The sequence below is a fragment of the Notechis scutatus genome, chromosome 1 (genome assembly GCF_049901735.1).
Source record: "Notechis scutatus isolate UNSWTSFEM ecotype Mainland chromosome 1, rNotScu1.2, whole genome shotgun sequence".
Lineage (NCBI taxonomy): Eukaryota > Metazoa > Chordata > Lepidosauria > Squamata > Elapidae > Notechis > Notechis scutatus.
Window position 1 is genome coordinate 27,307,106 of NC_142009.1, and position 25,598 is coordinate 27,332,703.

The following is a 25,598-nucleotide window of genomic DNA, read 5'->3' on the forward strand; positions in this document are numbered from 1 at the left end:
CGGGGCTAAATTCTTCGCAGCAAGAAACAGCGTGCCAAAAGCTCCTTTTTCGGCAGCGCAGACCGCTTCCTTCCCGCTCTGCCTCTCGCAGGACCCGGGCTGTCCTGCAATCGGAGGAAAAAGCGCGGCGCTTCTTTTTCCGCAGCGGTGGAGCGCGGGCGTCGCTTGGCGGCGGCTGTGCGAGATGCGCTTTGGCGGCGGGTTTCTCAGTCCGGTCGTGGGAGGGGACGCGGAGGGCGGGGGGCGGGGGGAGGGTGAAGCGGGATAGTGTCTGCCGGTGATGAGCTCAGGACCGGTGGGAGGGGCCGGTGGCCTATATAAGACCTCGGCGGCCACCGCGCCATAGCCTGTCCGGGGAGAACTGCGGCAGAATCAAGGTGGGGGAAGTTGGAGGTAATCTGAACGCCCGGCTCGTGGGTGGGGGAGCTGGTCCAGGCTGAGTAGGTACCATCGGACACGGGCTGCAGGACCGGTAGGACCTTCTGTCCCATCGCTTAGGGAAACTGAAGCCCAGCGCCCGTTTGAAATATCTCAGTGCCAAGATGGGCGAGCGGATCCAGTTTGGGAAAGGAAATCCTCCTTCCGTTCGATATCGAGAGGTTTTCAAGGCGAGCTGCTCCCGGGGCGTAAAAGGGAAAAAAAGGGCCAAACGGCCGGCGGGAGGGAAGCGAAGAGTGACGCAGCTCTCCCACTCTCTGCTTTCAGGCTGGTTACAGTCTCGAAGGTGGGGACCGGAGACCTACTTCGCCTGGAGGAAGGATGACTTGAGGGCGATGCGGGTTTCTCCTCCCTCCTTTTGGAGGATGGAGAAAAGCAGTCGCCCTCTTCCTGGCCGGGTGCAAATGTCACTTGGGAACGATAGAAACGCCAAGGGCAGAAACGGGCATCTCTTGGCCGCGCTGGGGAGAGAGCTACGGGAGGAACGATAGCCGAGAGGATCGGGGACGCTGGGCTCCAGTTAGGGGAAAAAATGCCTGGGAGAAGAAGTAGCCGGTTCGTCCTGCACGTGCCTGAAAAACGGGAGGCGGGCAGGTTGTGTGAGGGGCACCGGTTGGGGAGGGTCTGATGCTCTCGGGTTTGGGAGAAACTTAGAACAGGAGGGCCTGGCTCCTAGTATAGTGTGCACCTGCTGTGCACACACAATTCATGTCCAGCATTTCTGCGTAAAGGTGAAAAAGAACTGAGCTTGGCAACAAGCTCAACTTGGCAAACCACATACTAAATGCTTTACCAAGACTTTCCTCCCCGTTTTTTTTTTTTTTAAACTCTTCCATCTTGAAGTCCTGAGATTTCCTGGGAATGTCCCCATTTGAGCGCTTAGTGAGTCTTACCCAGCTGAGTTTTGTGGTGATCGGCCCAGGTTAGCTTGGTGATGCCACTTAGCTGTAGGACAGAGTGGGAATTTAGGCTTGGCAGCAGGGGCTGCAGCTCTTTGTTTTTATTGATATTTTATTCAGTTCACGTGTGGGGGTGTTTCTTGGTAAGTTGTAGGTAATGAGCAGGGCAAACTTTTTATTTTCTTTATTTGAAATATTTTTCTGGCCACCCAACTCAACCAATGGGACTCTAGGCAGCATACAAGATCAGGGGATGGAAAATATTGCTTAATAGTGAAAGCCCGGCTCTGTGTTGGGTCTTAGCGCCTTCCAATTCATGTTGCTTTACACAATGGGTGTGTCCCATTGCACAAGACTCAAAGTGTGGTATTAAGGAAGAGCAACCAAGCAAAGACTCCAACTTTTGGAACTGCAGCCTAGATGAGGAAAGGAAGGTCGTGTCCAGGCATTTTTAAATGGAGGCGTTGTGTTCCTGGATATTGCAAAGAATTTAGCTTCAAGAAGGAGACCCAAAGGTGCTTTTTCGAGAGGCAACTGGACTTTCGGAAGGTCCAGTTGCCTCTTGAAAAAGCACCTTTGGGACAACCATGACCTGGATGACTAAGAATCTCCACAGACATTGAAGAAGGAGAGTTCTTCTGTCATGCCCCACTCACTGTTAATGTAAGCCCTAACAGCGGCTTCGTAGTCCTTCTGCTACAGTATTGATTTATTGCCACTTGTGGTGCTCATCAGAGTACAAAGTGAAATGCTTCTGCCTCTAGCTTGGGTGCATTGGATGCTGGGGAAATGGAGCCATGATAAAATGTGCCTGGTCATGTTCAGTCCCAGCCAAGGTTAAAGAGTGAATCACTGTCCATTTGCTTTTTTGCTCTACTGAGCTGTTCCTGAACTATTGTCATTTTCTTTTTTCCCATGTGCCATCTTGGCCAGTTTTTCTATTGAAGCAGCATCTAGGTCAACAGAACTGACAGCTTTATTTCTTCCACCCCACCCTCGCCCCCTTTTTGCTTATAGTAGTGCATGCCAGGGTTTTGTGTGTTTTTAAAATAAATATTAGACCTGAAAAAAAAATGGGGATTAACACTAACCAGAAACAATTTCCTAGGATCCTAAAGGATCAAACCTCTTCTGCCACTTGGGGACTGGGAAGCATAGAGTTTTGAAAACCTGGCAGATCTCCAACATCATCTGATTTGCTGGATTTGGCAGGCGCATAAGCTTTGCAGGCTCTTCCCCACCTTTTTCTGCCCCAGTTATTCATGGGCAGCTTTTGAAGTTTATCCCTCAGATGCTGGAAAAAAGTCTTCCAGGTTTTTAGCTACTGGGGCAAGTTGTTCCTTAAATGTAAATAATGGGACTGGAACTGCCCGTTCTCTGATAATTATCTTTGTGTTTGTTCTGAAATAGGATGAAATCAGATAAGTGTGCTGGAATATTAAAAAACAAAAACAAAAGGCAAATCATGTTGAACATTATCCCGGGAACATGACAGAATGTGAGATGATTGCTGTATTTACTAACTTAAACAAATATACACCTGGAAAGAGGTGTTTCTAGATGGCTGCTGTTGAACCTGAGACAAATGGTCTCATCTTTGAGTTTGCTACTGTAGTTATTTTATGTTTGCAGAAACTGTCACATTCATTGTTATCTTTCTATTCATGAGACTAGGCTGTGTCATCTTTTCTACGTGTTCAGAATACTGGCGTGTTATAAGCATATAATGTAAAATAATTGCATGCTTGCTTTTGTTGCCCTCAGCTTTATTGGGCATTGACAGATTTCTGTGATGCCTGGTTACCACTCAGCTCTAAGATTTGGTGCCCAATTATGTTTTTATTAAAAAGAAAGCAGCCTGTAGGAACACTTTGGTGTCACTGTACTTTTCTTGCCATCTCAGCTGGCACCACAGCAGAAGTTACATAGGAACAGAGTTTTGAAATGTAGAGAAAGTAGGTCTTGAATCAGGAATCAGCTCTGCAAAATATAAAGAATGCCCCTGAGTATATGCAGAGAGCATTTTGTTTCATCCTGAAATAACTGTATCTTAGCTCGACATCTCAACTTGTCTAAAAGGCCTTTCAGTTTAAAGCAGGGGTGTCAAACTCAAGGCCCGGGGACCAGATCCGGCCTGCGGGATACTTAGATCTGGCCCATGGGGCCACCCTGGAAACAGCAAAGGACCTGCCCATAGTGCTTCTGCCATCGAAAATGGAGCTTGGGAAGGCCTCATGCAGCTCTCTGGAGCTCCTTTTCAATGGCAAAGGGTTGCAGGAGGCCATGGCAGCCAAAAATGGAGTTCAGGAGTCCATTTTTGCTGGCAGAGTGCTTGGCTCTCCATAGGCGCCCCCGACACAAGTATTTTCGAGCTGGCCACGCCCACCCTGGTCCCCCCCGGAGGTCAAACACAACCCTGATGTGGCCCTCAATGAAATTGAGTTTCATTGGATTAATGGGTAGTTTTTCAAGGTCCAACTGTTTTTTTTTTAAATTATAGAGCAGGTCCACATATGTCTTGGTTAAAAAACAGAGATCCAGAACTAAAACCTGATTTGGATCTCTCCAGTCAAAACCCTGGTGAGTCGAGAAATACCGGAGTCAGGCAATCCAGGTACATAGACATCCATGGGGAGACAACATCAATGACACTCTTGCATAAATTTGTGTCCTGGTGTAAAATATGTAATTTTCATCAGGTGGGTGAATGTGGCTGGGTTGTTTGTTTTGAACTTTATTCCCATAATACTATCACATAAGCCGTGGTTTCCTGTTCACAATGGCTGTATTCACATGCCAAGTCAGGCAATCCACATTAAGAACTGGCTCCAATGTGTAATCTGGCCAAGATGGACTTTGGAAGAAGACAGTGTCTGTGAAGGGGGAGGATGTGAGCATTTCTCAAGGCAGGAATTATAGATGCTTTTCACACCCATGGGCTCGTTTCAGCCTCCCCTGTCTGGCATCTTATCTCCAGAGAAGCTTATCTTGTGCCAGAATTTCCCTGCATGTTTGTTTTCTTGTCTAGGCAGAACCGACATGTCCGGCTTTATTGGTTTCTACAATCTTCTTTCTGTGCTTTTAGTTTCTGTTTAGTCAGATGATGGCTTAAGTGATGAGGAAGGAAAAGGCAGGGAAAAGGATGACAGCCAAGACCTCTGTGGTCAGGAAGGTATTTTCTGAAAGGACTAAAAACATCTATCCTTATAACTTCCCTGTTAGGCATCCCATTTTTGATGTGTAGCGGTTCTGGCTTTACTCATACAACTAGTATTTATCTTTCAAGGTGGTTGTTCTGCTGATAAAGATTCCCATGGTCAAGGACAGCTATAGGGAAGGGAGTCAAACAATGATCTTGCCCAGGATCTAGCAAGTCTGGCCTGCATCCTTTGCAGGATCCGGAAGAAAAATATTCTCTTTTACATAAAAGGTGATATTTAAATAAAGTAACAACCAGTTTTCCTTCTCCTTTCCTTGTTTGAAAAGTATCTCAGTATTACCTAAGTATGTGTGTACCCACTCCCATGTACACATCTCTTTAAATTATTCTTTTTGTCTTATCCACCTCTGCCTGGAGAGCATCCTTGAGGCCAGGAAAATAGCAACTATTTTAAGGAGTTGCCATAGGCACACTTTGAAGCATGGCTTTACCTTGAAATCTAAGTGCTGCAAAAGCAGCACCCTTAACACATTCTGTTAATTTCTATTAATTCTCCACTTAAACTCCCCTCCCCACCAAACTATCTGCAGTCAAGCCCCAAATCTCTCTAAAGGCCATTCAGACTCTTTGTGCAACTAAGTACTAGAATCATGAGAAAAGGCTCATCTAAGGCAAAATTCTTAGCGGGGAGAGACGTGTCTGCAAAGCTAACCAACTAGGTCAGTTCCTTGGTTCATGTCAACCAGCATTGTCTATGCTGACCGTTCACAGTGCTCTAGAATGTCAGGCAGAGAAATCTTAACTGATCCTTTTAGATTAAATTCGGTGATTGAATTTGGGGCCTTCTGTATGCACAACAGATGCCTTGACCCTGCTACTTGAGAGCCTTTAACCACGGATCTCGATCTCCTTCTGTAGACAAAGCCAGTGTGCTGTTTTTCACTGAGTGGTGGCTGTTCCCCTTGGCAATGTGATCAGGGTCCTGTTTGCTGCTGCTCATTTCCCACGCCACTAAGCTCTGCGGAGCCAAGGACTTCGTCAGATCCTTTCTCCTTTATGCAACAGGAACTAATTTATTGAAAGGATTAAAGCACACTCTTTCCCCCTTAAGTAGCAGCCTTGAAGGGGGCAAATACTGTAGGAAATTTGTCTAGGGAAACTGATTCATACTCCCTACAGGGCTCTTCTTCCAAGACTTCTATCGGAAGGGACCCCATAGCTTTTAAGAAGTCCCTCTTCATAAGCAACCCACTGCACTCTTTTAAAAAATAGCTATTTTATTTGATTTAAAAAAGTTCTTGTGACCTATTGTATTCAGGGGAGTTGAACACTAGCAAGGTCAAACTCTCCTCCCATTCTCTGTCACTGGGGGTGGGGAGGGCAATGTAAAGATTTATATTTTCTAACGTACAACTTCGTCAGTACAATATCAACTCAGAACTAAGTCTTCAAAGTTTTGTGTGGCTTACTGTCAGGAGACTGTTACAGACTGTTATCCTTAGGGAGAAAACAGGGATATAGATGCAAAAATAAAAACAGATGTTAGGAATAATGGCATTCATACATTATTTTTAAAAGGGGATTTTATTTGAACTGCCAAAGAGGCATTGCCTGCTTTGTAGAGAAGGTACATGCGGTTGTGGTTTGTTAGGGTGCTACCAGTTTGAAAATGCATGGATGTTATCTAAAAACCAAGCCTGCAGTTAATCTTTGTGGGACAAAGCTAGTTTAATGATCAAAAGAACCCTAGTAACGATCAAAACAAAGAGTACAGGTAGTTCTTGACTTACAACTATTCATTTAGTGACTGTTTGAAGTTACAAGGGCACTGGAAGCAGTGACTTATGACTGTTTTTCACACTTCCAACCCTTGCTGCATCCCTGTGATCACATGATCAAAACCTGGATGTTTGCAACTGGCATGTACTGATGACGGTTGCAGTACCCCAGGGTCATGTGATCACCTTCTGTGACCTTCTGACAAGCAAAGCCAACGCGGAAGCCAAATTAACTTAATAACCATATTACTAACTTAACAGCGGAAATTATTCCCTTAACAACTATGGCAAGAAAGGTTGTGAAATGGAGCAAAACTCACCTAACAGCTCTCTTGCTTAGCAACAGAATTTTTTGAGCTCAGTTGTGGTTGTAATTCGAGGACTACCTGTACCTCATACCCATTGAAAAAGGCCCACTGCATTCTATATATTGGGGTTCTGCTACTCAGAAATTCATGGAAAGCCTTTACCACTACCATTTTAATTTTATATAACAGCAGAATATGCTATATCTCCTGAAACAAGGCAGTCCCCTCCCTCTCTTTAATCAGAGGTGTTATTCAGCAGGTTCTGACCAGTTCTGGAGAACCGGTAGTGGAAATTGTGAGTAGTTTGGAGAACCAGCAAATACCACCTCTGACTGGAGATTTTATACTGTAGTATCCTTCCCCTGCCACGGCCACTAGGCCATGCCCACAGAACCGGTAGTAAAATTTTTTGAATCCCACCACTGTCTTCAACCCATGCAAACTATCACTAATATTGGGTGAGTTGTTACCATATGTGTCCAATTAACATCATTGGGTTTGGTTTTGTTTTTTAAAAAAAGTTCTGAGGAAAAGAAACCACTCTCTGTTATTTCTGTTCTGCTGAGGTTTGTCTGCTTGCTTTGCTTGGAGACGGCATCATAAAATGGTGGGTGCTTTACTGGGGCCTCCTCTTCCTTCACTCCTCCATGACAAAGTGAGGCCACAGAGCCTGCTTTGGTAATCTCCCGGCCATCAACATGGCCCGCCTTTTGTAGTTCTCCATGAGAACCATCTGTCCTCTAGCAGCTAGCCTTGAATACAAGTGAGATGGCTCTTATATGCAACTTTTCTTTAATTGGGCACAATAGAGGAGTTATCTGGAAAGCAGATATATTGGGACAATTTGCTCCTCTCGTCTGGGGAATCTAGCTGGCTGTTGAAGTTGGAAAGGCTGGCCAGGTTTCCTATCCTTTGTTATGTCATGTGTCCATCTGGGAGAACTGACATTGGGATGACTCAAAGTGTGCATTGTTCTGCGTCTTTGTGAATCTTGGCAATTTGGTAGTTGTTTGGCTTTTTGTGGGCTCTCTCACTGGTCTTGGGCAATGCCATAATGTAATCTGCTTAGCAATTTCCCTGATAGTTTTTTTTTTCCCATCTGCAAATGTGTTTTTTTTTTGTTTTTCTGCCTTGGTGCTCTCTGATTTTGGTTGTTTGCTTGTAGATGTTTTGCCTGGATGGGTAACAAATGTCTGCAAGCAAACAACCAATGTCAGAGAGTTCCAAAAACTCCACAGTTCAGCCTTGAGCTATAGATAATTTCTACTGATACTTGAGAATCTCTCTTGATTTTTTTTTCCTCAGTGATCTCTGAGCTACCTCTTGTTTGGGGTGGCAAAGAATGCTCCTCTGGGTGCAATTGTTTTCTCTTACGTATTTTCCCACCACTCTGTAGCCTCCCTGTTTGCCTGAAATCTGAAAACTTTGTGTGGGAGGAATCCCCTTGTTATGTATTCCTTGAGATTTAATGGTAGCTGTGGAAAATCCAAGAAGATGCAGACCAGTAGAAATGACACAGTGAAAGACAGAACATTCACACATACATCTTTACTCTTTTACTCTGCTCTAGCCCATTTCATGTATTCACAACTATGTATACACTTATACTTATTATCTTGTAAACAATTGGCAAATCAAATAAATAAATAAATAAATAAATAAATAGCATTAGCTATAGCACTTAGACTTATATACTGCTTCACAGTGCTTTACAGCCCTCTTTAAGCAGTTTACAGAGTTAGCATATTGCCCCCAACAATCTGGGTCCTCATTTTACCCACCTCAGAAGGATGGAAGGCTGAGTCAACCTAACCAAGACAAGACTTTAAGATTTTATCTAGACAGATTGCATTACTTGAGCAATTAAATGAGAACATAGGAAAAATACAGTTATATGTTTTGGCAAATAAGGTGCATATTTTAACACAGTGTTTTTCAAACTTTGTAACTTTAAGACGTCCAAACGTCCCCAATCACCATGCTAGGGAATTCTGGCAGTTGAAACCCAAGATTGCTAAGTTTGAACAACACTGTGTTCTAATTTGTGCTTCTTTTTTGTTTAGTGTAAAATGCTGTTTACCCTCATTGAAATATAATCTCTTTTTTTGGTGAAATTTGCTTCTTGACTATTGGAGCACTGCGTTTTTTAAAAGCTTGACCTATTTCCATTTTATGTTAATTGAAGTCAGAGGTATGGAGATAATTATAGGTGGATTTGAGTTTCAGTTGCTCAAAGAGTTTCAGTTGTTCAAAGAGAAATCTTCAGCTTTCACTACTATTGAATCTCTTCTTTTTAATAAATGGGTGAGGGGGTGAGGTGGGGAGTAGAGAAAAGAGAAAAAAGGAAGAAAATGAATATTCATATTTTGGGCAATAATATTTTCCTCCTCTATATACATTAAAAACTGAATGGCTGTGTCATATACCCCTTTTAGCCAAGGTAGAGATGTACTGCAGTGGCTGAATGCACATCATCACTTCAAAGTTTGATTAAATTTAACTTTGTTTTTTTTCTGCATTGCATAACATATTGGGTGAACTCAACCCATGTGGTTAGGCAATGATTCAGCATATAGAATAAGCCCAGAAAATGCATTAATTTAATACCTTGGCTAAGCAGGCTGTGAAGTCAGTCATGGGATAGGAAACCACATTGGATTATAGAGTCCAGGTGGTTGCAAAGAAGAGCTCAAATGAATTCCGTATTGTGCTTCCCAAAACACTTCTCAGCAGCATCTTCATGCCATATCATGGAATTACAAATACTGTATAATTTCATCAGGTTTCAGGACATATTTAAACTAAGAAATCATGACAATCATTCTTGGTAATGCAGGCAATGCTCATGGGATAGAGATGCATCACTTTGCTTTCCCCTCTTCCAAAGTGAACTTCTGGATTTTTTTTGCTAAGGCACATCACCATGGCTCCGACTGTGTTTGTAACAGGCAGTCTAAGAGCACCAATTTCCTACTGTGAGGTGTCTTCTTCAAATAACAGAAAAATCACAGTGTTTGGACTTCCTGGAGCAGAACACAGACTCTGTGCTAGGATGAAAACACGATGGATCTCCAAGAAGCACTTTGGAAGAGATAGAATATGACACTTTCCAAGAATGCCTTGATCCGGGTTGAGCCAGTTGTGTGGTTCTTGGGAGAAATTTGCAGTCATTGCATAGAGAGTAAAGACTCTTAGAAGGGAGCATGGTGTTTGGATCCTGTGCCCAGGCTGGCCAAGCAGGAAAGGCTACCCACTGACAGGCAGAGGGAGAAAGTTTGGCCTCAAATTTATTTGTGAATCTCCCAGGAGATTACAACCCACAGGGAGAAAGTTTGGCCTCCCTCAAATTTATTTGTGAATCTCCCAGGAGATTACAACCCACAGTCCAAGAAACCTTTGATTTATTGGATCATGTCTATGCTGACATTGACCTGCTGCTCTGAAGATATTCTGGTCCAAAATGGTCACTGTATTTGCCAGTTGGCTTGCCTGAGCTGCCTGTTGGTTCATTTTAGGGACTGTCTTGTCAGCTGGAAGCCTGGGGAACAGAAATATGTTAAATGGGCTTTGTTGCTGGAAACTAAAGAATTACAGAAGTAATTTTGTATGGAGCAAGTCTTCCTGTTTTGGCCTTCATTCTTACCCATGAAGTAGTAAAGAACAGCATTGTATTAGTCGGTACACCATGCATTTATTGATTTCTGCTCCATTATTTGCTAAGAACTCAAAGCAAAAAATAAAACTCTTACTAAAAAAACTGCTAATCCTGCTCAATACATTGGACAGCATTTCCAGAGAGCAAAGTGAACATTCAAACAAGCTTTCTGGCAGAGTTTCAAACTGAAACCAGCAGATTCTATTTAATTAAGAACACTTCTCTAAACTCTGCTCTGCTGAGTTTTTGATAGCTTAATCCGGTGTGGCTAATAGTCAGGAATGAACCTTTGGGGAGATCTAAGGTTCTGCATGCTGTTCTAGCCAATCATTGGAATGAGAAGTTGCCAGCACTTGTTTGATGACGATTAACAAAAAGCTGTGTTGGCAAGGAGCTCCAGAGTCTCTGCATTGCAAATAAAACATTCTGTATCTATTACATACGCTACATAGCTTTTAATTTTCATTTCTCCAGAGGAAACAAAGGATTTTCAATTTCAAGTTTCTAATGTTTAAAGAAAAATCAATGAGATATATTGTCTGGTCGCAGTTATTTAGTACACTCTTCTATTTTATTTTCCTTTCTTTTTCTTTTTGCAGGAATCTGGATTTCCTTCTATTGAGAAAATGATTCCCACTCTGTTGCTCTCATTGTTGGGAATCTTGGTTTCTTCACAAGGGGGCCATTGTCTTGTTCCTCCTAATGAGCTTCAGAGTGAGTACATGCCTGTTAATTAGAAATGATGGCTTTTTCCCCTGGTTGGGAAAGAATTTGTGGATTTGAACTGCAGCCAGTTATGAGCTTTTGAGAAACCCCAGGTGGGCTGGAGTGAATTAGTGGATGTGCTGGACCAGGTTCTTGTCCACTGTGCATGATTTCTGCAACTGCAAAAGATGCCAAAACGTTGTCTTGTGAACCACAGGAGCCCACACTGGCAAAAAGAGAAAAATTGCTGGCAGTGCTTATAAAGACACTATTACAGAACTAGCCATTTGGGTCATGAAGTCACTTCCCAGAAGTGTGACTCACATCAGTTTGAAGCTAGTTTGGGCAAAATTAAAGCTGCCTTGTCATTTGTTTTGACTTGGTTGCCAAATTTATGCAAGAGGCTTGCAATCAAGTCTATTTCCCCAAGCGAAGGCAGGGAAATGTTTATAATACCTTTTGAAAAGGTCGAAGGATTGTTTAGGAGAAGCAGATGGAAGAAGCGGAGGTGGCTTTGACTTAATGAACTTGAATGGTTTATTTTATTTAAGTAACACGCATTACCATGAATTATAAGGGGAAAAAAATTATAAGGGCTGCAGTCAAGGTAGTAGCAATTTTATGTCTATATCTAAGGCCACACTCTCAGAAATTGGGAGCTATTTATAGTGGCTACATTTGAATAATATTAATTATTACATTTATATGCTGCCAACTTCTTGCAACTCCGAAGGGAGATATGTGTAATGGGGAGGAGATATAAACTTAACTTGAATGGAAAGGCCTATTCTCTATCTAACTTACTCTATTAAATGTTCTGATATTCTCTTCTGTGGACTCTTCATAACCACACCCTCCCCTCCCCCTGGCCCAGTTCCTTAAAACAATTTTGTAAAATAGCTGGTGATGGAAGAGACGGAGACAGATCTTCGACTTCAACTCTTTATTAGAACAAACACAACCCAGCAAACTCTCCATCCGACAGCTCCCCTTTTATAGGGGCTGTCAGACGGCTTAGCCAATCGTCTTGAACTATTTTCCCGCCTAAACGGCGAGTCAGAGCGAAGCCTATTTCTTTGCCTTCACTCCCTCGTTGAATATTCAACAAATTTGATGATGATCTGCTGTGGGATTCACTTTGGCCAACCTTGCAATGCGAAAACAGGAACACCAGTCATAATCCTGCCCTGAGTTGTGTATCCCAGAAGAACACACATCTTCTCATTTCTGCTCCATGAAAAATAAAGGGGAAGGGGAAAGAAATGACTTGCATGCTTCTGGCTCAGGCCCACTTCCTTATTGTAGAGCATGCCAGTGTCTGTTGTAGGCGGGAAAAAAAAGTTAAAATAAAAATCCCAGCACTTTGAATGGGAGGTGCTAAATGAAATATAAAGCCATTTTTCAAGCCAGGCACTGGGTGGGGTTGATGAATTTTGGACAAACTATATTTTTCTACATCTTTAAATATACAGGTAGTCCTCAACTTACACAGTTCATTTAGTGACCGTTCAAAGTTACGATGACACTGAAAAAAGTGACTTGTGACCATTTCTCACATGACTTTTGCATGGTCACGTGATCAACATTCAGACGGTTGGCAACTGACTTGTATTTATGATGATTGCAGTGTCCCAGGATCACATGATCACCTTTTGCGGCCTTTTGACGAACAAAATCAATGGGGAAGCCAGATTCACTAAAGAACCGTGTTACTAACAACTGCAATGATTCACTTAACAACTGTGGCAAGAAAAAGGTCATGAAATGGGGCAAAATTCACTTAACAAATGTCTCGCTTAGCAACAGAAATGTTGGGCTCAATTGTAGTCGTAAGTCAAGGATTATCTATACCTGTGACCTAGTGGAGAATAATTGCGCTCAGCCTTTAAATGCTGCTGTCTTATGGGAAGTAGAAATCCAGAATTGTTTTTTAAAAAATATCATGGATTTCTTATGTAACAGTCCATCATCCATAGCTGTTGCTGGGATGTTGGAAGCTGTAGTCTGATGTATCTGGAAGGTACAGTACCAGGTTGAGGAAGGCTGATGTGGATTATCAACCTTTTAGAAAATCCATAAACAAATCCCCGCTTAAATATTTGGCATTTGTGGGCCTCTCTCTTTATAAGCTGATCAGTATAAAACAGTTGAAACAATTGAAGTAATGCTGGTGTTTGTATAAAGTTATGCTTGTTTCTCATTTTACAGCATTTAATGTTCCCATTTATTCATACTCATTTATTATGTATATTCTTATACCTGTTTATACTTACATGTTTATATATTATGTTCATACTTATACTTGTTTTCTCATACATGCTTGACAAACTAAACTTAAAAAAAAGTATTTAATGAATTTCTATGTCACTCCTCTCACTGATACAACAACTTCTATATTCCTTGAAGTGTGGATCAAGAAAGTAGGCAGAGAAATAATGCATTTATTGTAACACAGAATCCTGTAAGAATGAGAAAAAGGGAAGAAGAAACATGCATCAACACAGTCTAATCATTTTCCAGATGAGCAACTGGAAATTCATGTCACACTTTTCTATTTTTCTTACGCTTCTACTTTCTCCTCTTGTTACATTTGCTTGGAGGCCTGCTTAATGCTGCTGCTAGAAAGCTGCCCCATGCCACTTGTAACCTGGTGGTTAGCCAGGGTTGTCCAAGAATTGGATGGTCCTCTAGACCTACTCTGATGGGTCTCTCGAAACCTCACCCATTTCTCTGTAAACTCTTCATTTGAAATGTTCTCCTTTTTTCTCATTTTCTTGCTGCATCATCTGTCAGGATTGCCTAGGGAAGATCTGGGCTTCATTTGGTATTCTTGGATGAACAGAAGATTGTTCACTTGTCTTTTATTTCTTATTGTTGGGCAATTTAAAAAAAACCAGAAGCAATACATTTTCCAATAATAATGCTGCATGATTTAATTCCTAAGTGCTGTTGTGATGGGAAGTCTGCTCAGTGCAGGAATCTGTTCTCAAACAACAAGTGAAAGAGATCCACCACATCCTGAAGCTGACATTTCCATGGTTGAACATATCTACCATTAGGTTTCTTTTTTCCTGATGTGCATGCAAAGTTTGTTTCCATATTTTTAAATTCATTGTTCTTGCCACGTTTTTCTGGAAAATATCTGAAAGATTCTTCCCTGTCTTCTTTGTGATAAAAGTTGCTGCAGATCATTGTTTCTCAACCTTGGCAACTTTAAGATTAGCTGGCTGGGGAATTCTGGAAGTTCAAGTTGATCTTAAAGTTGCACAAAGCTATGCTTGTTTCTTATCTTAAAATGACCAAGGTTGAAAAACAATGCTGCAGAAACTGTACTTTATGGAAACCTATCTTAACTCATACAGTCTTTGCTTAATTATATCCAGTACCTTCAACCATACCTCCATACATTTAAGCTTCCAGGACTGTTCATTAATTAGATTGTTGTTGTCCTTTGGCTGCACTCCAGTTTGTCAGAGCCCCTCCTAAAATGAGTTGTCTGGAACTAGACCCGGTATTCCAAGTGCAGTCTGACCAATGAAGAATAGAAAGGAACAATGACTTCTCTTGATCTTGGCACTGTAATAAGTGTTTGTCTGATCGATGCAGAGTTGAAGGGAGAAAAGCAAAGAAGAACAATAGCTCTTGATCCTACTTGCTGCTGATTCCTAGTGCTGCTGATCCTGCTAGTGGATCTGAAGGGCACCACTTTGGGGAGGGCTAGCTCCAGCTATATAGTATTTATGGAATGAGTTTTTAATATAGTTCCCCAAAGCAATGTTTGATTTGCAAAAACTCAAAATATGACAGGTCCCTATTGATGGCTTTCAGTAACATGTATCTGAACAATGTATTGGCCTCCCTCATCTGTATCTATAGTAGAAATACTGCAGAACTTACCTCTGACTCTTTGCATATATGGATGGCTCTGGCTTGTGTCATTACATTTTAATATGGAGTATGCTAATAGTACATGAATCATATCAGTGTAACATACAAAATATCACAGGTTGCATATGTAAATTCTTGAGTAATGTATATTAAACCTTACAGGTCAGTTTGAAAGTCCAATCACCCAGGAACTAAGTGCTGTAAAGTAATTGCTTCTCTTGTTATGTTCTTGCTTTCTATTTTATTTTATAGTACCTGAAAAATTCCATCTGTCTGTTAGTTAATATTGTGCACTGGGAAATAGCGTATCAGAATAACGCTGATGTGGCCTTTCCCCCCCATTTTCCTCTCACAGGAATGTCTGAAAAAGGAAGTCGGTACATTGACGGAGAGCTGGAAAACGCTATCAATGGTGTCCGCCAGATGAAGTTATTGATGGAACAGACGAGCAGTGACCACCAGGAGATCTTGAGTAGCTTGGAAGACACAAAGAAGAAGAAGGAGGTCTGTTGGCGTCAGACTTTCTGAGATGTTGTGATTGTTTCCCTCAGCTAGTTCGAAAGTCTTATTTCTTTGACATTCAAAAAAGGGGCAAGGGAGTTCTGTCCCCAGCCTAACCTAGATCCTCAAGTTCTTCTCCATGACCTACCATCTTGCAACTCTCACAGGCTTTAGATACATTTTCAGTGGGGAGTAGAACTATTGCTATGAAATGACTAGCTCAGCTTTCTTCAGCTTAATATTCACAGGAGATGATTGCAATTTAAGTTGCAACTGCAGTTGCTGTCATTATCTGGTGGGCACCAAGCTGCGAAAGACTCGACAACTATCTTGTGGCATGTTTATAAGGAAAAATAGTGGGAGGGAGGCTATGCAGCTAGTCCCGCTCTCTGACATGGTGTGCACCAAGTAGTTTCTTTCCTTTTATTTGGGCATTAAGTATGCATGTCAGCAGGAAGAGGTTTTTTTTTTTTAATTTTATGAACTTGCATTGGCTGTTCTATCCTTATCATGACACATTTAACTTGAATTAACCCATTTCCTGGGTTTGCATATTACAATGAAAAATCAACTAACAACATGAGCTAGGTTCACATGGCATGCTAATCCATTAAAAAGGTAACCAAGTGTAGCATGTTACCTTAAAATAATTGAAAAGTCTTTCAACAACCTTGTTAAGCACAATGATGAACCCAGGCTCTGTATGGATGTCAGGGCTACCTTATTCCATGGTTTTCTTTTACTGGTGGTGGCTTGCTTCTGTCAAGACAGCCTCTTCTCCCAGCTGTTTGTCCTGGAATCTTATCAGTGCACTGCAGATGTTCCCCAATCCTTTTCCTGGCTCATTGCTCATTGATCCTCTTCGTCTGCTCCTCATCCAGTTGCTACTTTCACCATCATAATCTCCTTTGGATGTGAGACACCCCACCTCCCCCGCTGCCTATTGGCTCTTATATCGTGTGTTTCCACAAGCAGGGTGCAAATGCTCCAAGGAATTAGGATTTTTTTTCCTAATCCCCTTGAGTCTTGCACCTAATTGTTGAAACTGAATGTCTGAGATTCTCAGTCATCCAGGTCATGGTTGTCCCAAAGGTGCTTTTTCAAGAGGCAACTGGACTTTCTACTTTTTCTTCGAAGAAGCTTCTTGGATGAGAAGCGAAACATCTTCAAAGAAAAACCAGAAAGTCCAGTTGCCTCTTGAAAAAGCATCTTTGAGACATGTTGAAACTGAAGGAAACTCACCTGCTCCTTCCATTTGCTCTTAATGTCTTGGTCTTTCTTCCTTTTCCATTGCCTTCCGTTCCAGTTCTAGCTCCTCTCATTTTATTGCTGGCCCTTTAGGAAAGTCCTAATTCCTCTGTTTCTTCTGCAGGAGGCTATCCTCCTTGCGAAGGATATGGAGAAGGAACTGAATGAACAGGAAGTGTGCAATGACACTATGCTGGCCCTCTGGGAAGAATGCAAGCCATGCCTGAAGCACACCTGCATGAAGTTCTATACTCGGACATGCCATAGCGGTGCTGGCCTGGTTGGCAGGCAGGTGAGTGAGCCATGTGATGTTGCTTGTTTGGCCCTGGACGTTTGGATAACCACAGTTTTGGGGATTCAGGGGACTCTTGAAACCCTCAAGGTATCATCTGGGTTGAGCCTTATGGCTGAGTGTCACGGGATACAAAATTAAAATCTGGATAAGCCTCACTGAAATGTGTGCACCTTCTCTTGACTGAAGGATCCACATTCAAGAGCACATTCCAAATTAGGCAAAGATTAAATATGTTTGAAAAGTTGGGAGCTCAGGATTTTTAATGAAACACCTGCCTTAAATGATCTCAGATCACCCAAACTTTGGCACCACCTGCTCAATCATACAAGCAGGTCTACAGCCAGCTGTATAGGAAAGTGAAACCCTGTACATCAAATAAATTGTTTCCCTTCTCAAATAATGGCATAAACTCAATTTCTTGGCTCTTCAAATTCTCCTAAATGAACTTAATCACATTCTGCTGGAAACTCTTTATTCTTCATTCTTCTTTGTTGGAAGCGGGTTACAGATCAGATCATCGGGTGTTGAACTGAATGCTCAGGATGGAAGAGAGATCTCTTAAAAGTATTTGAGTTAAGCTTTTTCCAACCTGATCCTGTTTGAGGTCTGCATCACAACTCCCACTAACTCTACTGCTTGGGGATAATAGAACTTGTCCAGTACATCTGGCCACCAATTTAAGGAATGCTGATCTAGAATTTAAAAACTTAAATTGATTCTTCAAATGAATGGATAGGGTGAAATTATGGATGACTCTGGGCTTTTTAAATTTGCAGATGACACAACAGTGGTGGGACTCATCTTCGGGGGAGGGGGGGTGAGTCTGCCTATGGAGATGAGGTGGACCGGTTGCTTTCGTGGTGTGGAGACAATAACTTGGTCCTCAACACCAATAAGACCAAGGAGCTTATAGTGGACTATAGAAGGAACAGTTCAGACACGCAGCCCTTGCTTATCATTGGAGACTGAGTAGACCAAGTGGCCAGTTTTAAGTTTCTGGGTGTTACCATAAAAGAGGACCTGACCTGGGGTGCTCACATTGCAGCACTGGTCAAAAGGGCCAAGCAGAGATTATACTATCTGAGACTTCTCAGAAAACAACAACTGAATGAAAAATTGCTGGTGACCTTCTACCGCTGCACCATAGAGAGTATCTTAACTTACTGCACCTCGGCATGGTGTGCCAAATGCACAGTGGAAGATAGGAAAGCACTCTAGAGGGTTAACGTCATTGCCCAGAAGATCATTGGTTGCCCTCTCCCCTCTTTGGAAGAGCTTTATAGCTCCCAGTGCCTTAAGAAAGTTCAAAACATTTTCAAAGATCCATCTCATCTGGGCACCTTTTTTTGAACTATTACCATCTGGTAGATGGTACAGAATAATAAAAACAAGGAAAAATAGGCTGAAAAACAGCTTCTATGCCAGAGCAGTAGCTCTTTTGAATTCTGCTGTATAGTGCAGTGTTGGTGTGGTCAGGGGTTTCTGGTTCAATGTGTGGAGCGTGAAGGATGTGTGTTTGTGTTTATTTTCATGGTCATGATGTGCACTGAAGATGGTGTTTGATTTTGTTGTACGAGGTGCAATGACAATAAAGTAAACTAAACTAAATTTAAGGGCATGGCGTTATGACCTATGGAAGCTTTACAGACAGTTCTGATAGTGCCTCTCTTGGTTAGCTTGCGAATTCTTACCATATTCCTTTTTTGGGCAGTTAATTGTTTATTTTCTAATTACAATAGCCAGCAGGCTTCCAATTGGAGGGATCTCAAGTTTTCATATTTTTTCCTTCAGCTGGAAGAGTTCCTGAACCGCTCTTCTCCCTTCTCCATTTGGGTGAATGGGGAACGCATCGACTCCTTGATGGATGTAGATGAAGAACAGGGCCGGAAGTTGGATGATCTTGAGGAGCGCTACGGTCTAGTGGAAGATGGTGTGGATGACCTCTTCCAAGAGAGCAGTCAGGTCTATGGGCAATTCTCCCCCTTCTTGCAGTGGCCATTCGGTGGTTTCCAGGATAGCTTCCACAGCATCCGTATCCCATTCACCCATTCCCGTGTAGCCAGGAATACGCGCCCTTTCTCTCAGTTCTTCAGCAATTACCGCCCCCATCAAGGTTTCTACCAGATTTTCCAGCCCTTCTATGAGATGAGCCAGCATTTCTTTGAAGATGCTCAGAAAGCCATGGAGTGGGACCAGCCGGGTCTAGGAGGAATCCCTGGGTTTTCTTTTGATCAAATCCCAACAGGTAAGGGCTGCAGAGTGAGCCTGGCCACTGGAGCTCTTTCAAACACCTATATTTGCCTGCCTACTCCCTCCAGTTATACCAGCCCCCCCAAAAAACATGGAAACTTTAAGACTTGTGGACTTCAACTCCCAGAATTCTTCAGCCAGCATAGAGAATTCTGGGAGTTGAAGTCCACAAGTCTTAAAGTTGCCAAGTTTGGAGACCTCTGAGTTATACAAACAAGTTTTACTGGGCGTAAAAGGGAGATCTAGTTTTTGGTACCTAGCGTATTCCTAAGGATTGGGGAAATACTTGCTTGGTTCATATTCACAGTAAGCCCCTTGTTCACCTCCAAACTTAGGCTTAGTTTTTTTGACTTGTCATAGGACAAACTCATTTGGCAATTTGCTGGTAATGATTAGCAAGGAGCTCTGTTTTCCCCCCCCATTCCTCCCTCCCCAATTTCCAACATGGAAAGGTAAGCCTCTCTAATGTTGCCACTGTGCTTTGCTGCTCAGGCTGTCAAGAACAGTTTGATTGTCTTCATTCTGTCAACTCCAAATCGTGTCCAAAGGGTATATTTTAGAAGGTGAATGTTGTGATGCAGCTTCCAGATTTCTGGTCTCAAGTAATTCTTGGCTTTATTAACAATGCTGGCTTGTGACTTAATACCGCTGGCAAAACTGGGATCTGTTGTGATGTCTGCTATCATTCTTTTTGTTAGCCACTCCAGGTCACAATGACAACCGGATGGTGTGCCGTGAGATCCGTCGCAATTCTGCTGGCTGCCTGAAAATGAAGGAAAAATGCGACAAATGCCAGGCAATCCTGGCTGTAGGTAAGTGGAAGATGGTGAAATGGAAGACGGAAACCTTTATTTGCAGCTTGGTTTCATGGGATCATTTATTAAAATGATTTATTAAAAGAACCGTGATGGCACAGTAGTTAGAATGCAGTATTGCAGGCTGACTCGGCCCACAGTCTGAGTTCGATCCTGACCGGTTCAAGGTTGACTTGGCCTTCCATCTTTCCAAGCTTGGTAAAACGACTCAGATTGTTGAAGACAATATTCTGGCTCTGTAAAGCGCTTGGAGAGGGCTATAAAAGCACTATAAAACAGTATATAAGTCTAAATGCTATTGCTATTAAAGGCAATATGTTGTGCATTTAGTGCTTAACACCCATTCATTTAGTGATCATTTGAAGTAACACTGGCCATTGAAAAAACTGACTTATGACTGATCCTCATACTTACAACTTTCATAACATTCCCACAATCCCAAGATCAAAACCTGGGTGCTTGGCAACCAGCATGTACAGGTAGTCCTCAATTTAGATTGTGTGTAACTTGTTTCCTTTTGCCAACATGACTTTTGGGTTGTGTTCATGGAACTCTCTTGTTCTAGTTACTGAATTAATTCATACCCTACATTAATTATAAATCAATTTAATGGAGCTGGATTCACACAATGCCCTAAATGTCCTAAACACTTAAAACGAACAAAATTTAATATGCTGCATGAATGCAGCTACCTGTAACTGTGGCTGATTTAGTTAAACATAGAATGTGAATAGAACTGTTGTGTTATGATGATGCTATTTTTAACATATATCCAACTTTTCAAATCATTGACTGAGATGGGTCGCTGTAGAAATTGAATGCATGAATGAAATAGATTTCTAGTTGTAGTTGAAAATACAATTATGGTGACTTCATGAACTATTTTGCAAGTGTCACAGTATTTGCAAGTGTCACAGCAGGAGAAGCTCATAGCCAACCAGCCTTGACCAACCTGAAGAAGGTAGGCCAGATCAGGCCTTCTTTGTCCTTGAATGGTAGATCACCTGAAGATCCCAGAACTGAGAAGTCAACAAAACATCCTGGAAGAAGGCAGTGGCAAAACCAATCCTGTACCATTTCTGAGACCACCTGTATGGCCTGTCCCTACAGTCACATTAGGAAGTCTTCACTTTTTTCTTTTCTGGATCTCTTTTCTCTCTCTATCTTCTTCAAATCCATACAGATTGCTCCCAGACAGATCGAGATCAGAGAAAAATTAAGGAACGCTTTGAAGATGCTCTGCGATTGGCTGAACGATTTACCCGGAGATATGATGAAATCCTCAAGGCTTTCCAGGAAGAAATGCTCAACACCACAGCCATCCTGGATCAGCTCAACCAACAATTTGGTTGGGTATCTCAGCTAGCCAATCGCACTCGGAATGACAAGCTTCTGAAGGTTATCACGGTAGGCTATCAACTGCATTTCTCTCACTTGCTTAATTTGATTGCTGACTTAGCCCCTTCACTGGTTTTGTGAAGTCCATTAAGTTATAAAGTAGGCAAATAGCTGGGTGCACACAAACTAAGCTACAAACATTTTAACTAACATTAACGTGTGAATGTAGCCATTAAGTCTTCAATTTGCATCTTTAAGCATATTTGTTTACATACATTAGTATGATGTTTATTTGCCAATTCTAGTTAGCTTCCAACTGCATTGTAAAAACATCAGTAAGTTAGTATCGTACAGCATCCCAACTCTTTCCCTTCTGATAAGTTGCCTCCTATTAGATGATAGCTTCTTCTACTTTGAAGGTTTGCTGGAAGAGAGTACAGCACCAAAATGGCAGCAGGAAGGAGGTGGCCATCCTGATATCAGAGATGGAAGACAGGGTATTCCAGAATGGGAGCTACTACTGAGAAAGCTTGCTTCTGAGCATCCTTCCTTCTAACGCTTGGGGGTATTTTCAGTATATACCCTTGCACAAGGTGTATCAAGTGGGCAGCTTATACCTGCTTGGATATATTATTTCATTGGTGTAGAGAGGTACATCTTGGATTGCAAGATTGTTTTTAAGAACTGCTGGTTTATCCAAAGAAGCTTAGGAATTCTGCTTGAATAAAAAGAGAGGAACTGGATTTATATCTCTCTCTACTTGTTCTGTTTCGTGTTCTGTTTCATGTGGGTGAGTGGTGGACGACAAAACTTTTTCTCTCCATTAGAAACAACTATCTTTTTGATAAGTTCGGGCACTGGTAATGTTTAGTCCTCCTCTTTTAAGGTGAAATCTTCCAGTCCAGAAGGCACATCCCAAACTACTGACACTCAAGTGACTGTCCAGGTCTTTGATTCTGAGCCCTTCTCCTTGACTGTGCCAGGAAGTGTTCCTTTGGATGATGACACATTCATGGATATAGTGGCCAGGGACGCCCTGCGTGATTTCAAGGACAATAAAGTGTAAGTGTGGAGCTGGGGAGATGCAGTCAGAGTTGGGGTAGTCTCTTGAGCTCAGCTATATGGAAAATGACCACATCCATTTAAGATCATTGATCTAGTATAATTTCCTCTATGGCTGGCCTTATATAAAGTGGGCTGTATCACTTCAGACTGCAAGAGACAATCTCAGTGGCTTATTTTCTTGAGAGAACTATGTTGGGATAGTTAGTAGAAATATTTGGAAATATGACTGAAAAGAAGAAGTGCCACCAGTTGCTCCACAAAAACATTCTTCTAATGCTTTATCATATCTTTATCTCTAAGAAGTAATTAAAGGCCAGACACTTTTTCTGTGAGGGACAAATGGAAGCAAGAAAATTGAAATCTCCCATAGTTGCTTTTGTCCATAAAGGACGTTAAAATTTTATTTAAATATCTATGGAGAACCTCAGTCATCCAGGTCATGGTTGTCCCCAAGGTACTTTTTCAAGAGGAAACTGGACTTTCTGGTTTTTCTTCGATGATGTTTCGCTTCTCATCTGAGAAGCTTCTTGGATGAGAATTGAAATGTCTTTTGAAAAAAGTCCAGTTGCCTCTTGAAAAAGCACCTTTGGGACATTTTATTTAAATACCTGCCATCAATGGCCAATTTAGAATTGGAGCCCTGATAGATCTTGAGGTCTTAAGGACACGAAAATCTATAGTATCCTAAAATATCATTAATTTGAAGGAAATCCATAGGAAGCGCATGGGAACCTTTTTGGATAAGGATGTTTTTAAGAAAACAAAATTAGAGTCTATAAGAACAAAAGATCAGTCCCAGCCTCCTCTTTTTCAATGTTCAACTTGCAGACTTCATGTTCAATGAGATATACGCTTGCTTTTTATCCAGGAAGACTAAATACGTGTGCATTTGGGATGAGACAAAGTAATAATATTTCTAGGTCTCCAAATTGATGATTGTTTGGGACGGAGACTCTGGATTTGTACAAAGTGGCAGCTAATCTCCTGTGCTATACAGATAGTCCTCAGTTAACAACTACAATTGGGATGGATATCTCATGGCACACAATTTTTAAATGAATCATGTGATTGCACTGGACTTACAACGTCAGTTCTTCTGTGGTTGTTAAACAAATTACCTGTGATCATTAAGCATAACATCCTGGTGACTGCAGCTTGCACTTTGCTACTGGTTTCTCCATCGACTTTGCTTGTTGGAAGTCGTCTGTGAAGCTCATAAATATTGATCTGCAGGGATGTTACAACAACCGCAACCTTGAAGACAAACCGTATAATTATTGTTTCGGTGCCATCATAAGTTTGAATAATCACTAGACAGGGCACCCATTAACTGAGGACTACTTGTATAGGGTAAGTGTTGAACCTATCAGTAACTGTGGGGATGCCATTTTACACACATTTTACACAAACACATTTAATTCTTACAAGTCTCCATACTTTGTCTCACGTTGTTACTCGATGGTCTGTCCTAGCATTAGGAAATTCCTTTTGGTTCTGGAATCATACATTCTTTCTTTCTTTTATCCAACAGAGAATAACCCTGCCTGCATTCTGGATCTCAGGCCATGACAAGGGAGAGCGAGAGGAGCCATAGCCCTTTTGGCCTCCATGCCTTTCCGCCTCAGTGCTCTCACAGCGCCACAAGGGAGCTTCGCCCACCAAGCCCAACCTATCCGCCTTTGTAGTTTACACTGTATTCCCTGCCCTATTTTTGCTGCTGGGTCATTACAGATGCACAAAATGAAATAAAAGGTTCTAGGCCCAATGCTTGAAAAAGTGCTCTGTGGATTGAGTGAGAGAAGAAATGGGATTTGGGGTTGGGGAGAAGGGCTGGATGATGGCATAAAGAAGTTTCATGCACCTGGGGCAATGGGTTCCAGGCGTGAACTGTATAAATGGTTGGTCAGGATATCTGAGACAAAAGCCCATTGTCTGCTAATCTCCTACCCCATCTTGTCCATTTGAGAGAAAAACACTGTGACACAATGCAGAGCTTTGTATTCCTTCTTTCTCCTTGCTAATTATCCTAGTACTGCCTTCAAAACACACAGACTAGCTTAATCATGGCCATACAGTTCAAACCTCTGCAGCATTACAAGGTCTTTGAGGAATTTTCTAGCACAAATTCACGATTGCAAGAATGCCTCAAGTAATTTCGGGGGAGCCTTGGGGAACTCCGGTTTCATCTGTTCCTGGAACACCAATGATGCTCATCATATATCCCTAAGAATGGTTAGATGATTAGGGGTCAACAGCAATAATGTCAAAATGATATAGATATTGTGACTTCACACAAAAGTCACAATTATGAAATGACAATGGAACTTCTGCAAGCACACAAGTTGCATCATGTGTGTCATGACACATGTGTCTTTTTTCCTGGATGTTCATGCAGCCAGTTTTCAGTGATTAGATGTAGGTGGATCTGTAAATAGGTTCTAGAAAAAGCTGTTTACGTTGAGTGGTTTGTACTAAAAGGATTTTAGTGAAAAACAAATTGTCAAAAAGTATTTACCACTGAGTTACAATTAATGAGGTTTGGATGAGTCAGATTTTTTTTTCTTTTGTTCCAACTTGGAAGTGGTAATTGTCTCACCCAGAATGTTTATTGTCCACAGGCGTGGACATTGCAAGCAACTTAAAATGCTACTGTCCTGTACTTTCTGTATTTATTATTCCTCACATCCTTCCCTCCAATCCCCTAGGAAGGAAGCTCTGTACAACATCTCACCCAATAGATGAAATAGGATATAGTTTGCTGAAGTATAAATCTAATGGGTTTAAAGAATTGTGTACTGGAGAGAATTGCTCCAGGTTCTCTCCAATTGGATTAAAACTCATTTGCAAGTTGAGTGTTCATAAACCCCTAAAAAGATGTTATATTGCCTGCTATGCAATGGAAAAGGATGGTGATGAGCTCTTTAAAGCCAAAGTGCAGCTTGAATTCATACCTTCTCTTGCTGCAAATACTCTGGTTTAGTTCAAGGCCGCTTCATGTGTTAACTCCTTATGTGAACTGTATAGTTTATGAAGGGCAACCAGTTTGGTGTAGTGGATAAGGCACCAGCTAGAAACTGGAGGGCATGAGTTCTAGTCCCTTATTAAGCATAAGGGCAATTGGCGACTCTGGGCCAGCCACTCTCTCTCAGCCCTAGTCAGGGGGCAACAGCAAACCACTTCCAAAGAAAACTGCTGGGACTAATCCAGGCAGCTGGCAGAAATCTGACTGACTTGAAGGTAGATACACACAGGGAG

The 25,598-nt window shown here is 41.9% G+C and overlaps 1 protein-coding gene across 4 annotated transcripts; it reads left to right on the forward strand.

Annotated features, from left to right (window-relative positions):
• The first annotated feature begins 234 nt into the window (after positions 1-234).
• CLU (clusterin) lies at positions 235-24,119 on the forward strand. 4 transcript variants are annotated; one of them, XM_087959657.1, is made up of 10 exons: positions 352-377; positions 3,840-3,917; positions 10,838-10,952; positions 15,187-15,335; positions 16,705-16,872; positions 18,667-19,120; positions 19,824-19,937; positions 21,124-21,347; positions 22,165-22,340; positions 23,875-24,119. In XM_087959657.1, exons 3-10 carry the CDS (start codon positions 10,865-10,867, stop codon positions 23,879-23,881), a joined length of 1,380 nt encoding a protein of 459 aa, XP_087815783.1. In that variant the 5' UTR covers positions 352-377; positions 3,840-3,917; positions 10,838-10,864; the 3' UTR covers positions 23,882-24,119. The 4 variants fall into 4 exon arrangements, with proteins under 4 accessions (XP_026527323.2, XP_026527324.2, XP_087815783.1 ...); XM_087959662.1 differs by having other exon boundaries at positions 353-377; positions 3,840-3,951; XM_026671538.2 differs by lacking the exon at positions 3,840-3,917 and having other exon boundaries at positions 235-393.
• The last annotated feature ends 1,479 nt before the right edge of the window (positions 24,120-25,598 follow it).

Coding starts and splice junctions, on each gene's coding strand:
- CLU (XM_026671538.2), top strand. CDS start 10,865: ATGATTCCCACTCTGTTGCTCTCATTGTTGGGAATCTTGGTTTCTTCA. Junction 10,953..15,186: donor TCCTCCTAATGAGCTTCAGA/GTGAGTACATGC, acceptor TTCCTCTCACAG/GAATGTCTGAAAAAGGAAGT. Junction 19,938..21,123: donor CCAGGCAATCCTGGCTGTAG/GTAAGTGGAAGA, acceptor AAATCCATACAG/ATTGCTCCCAGACAGATCGA.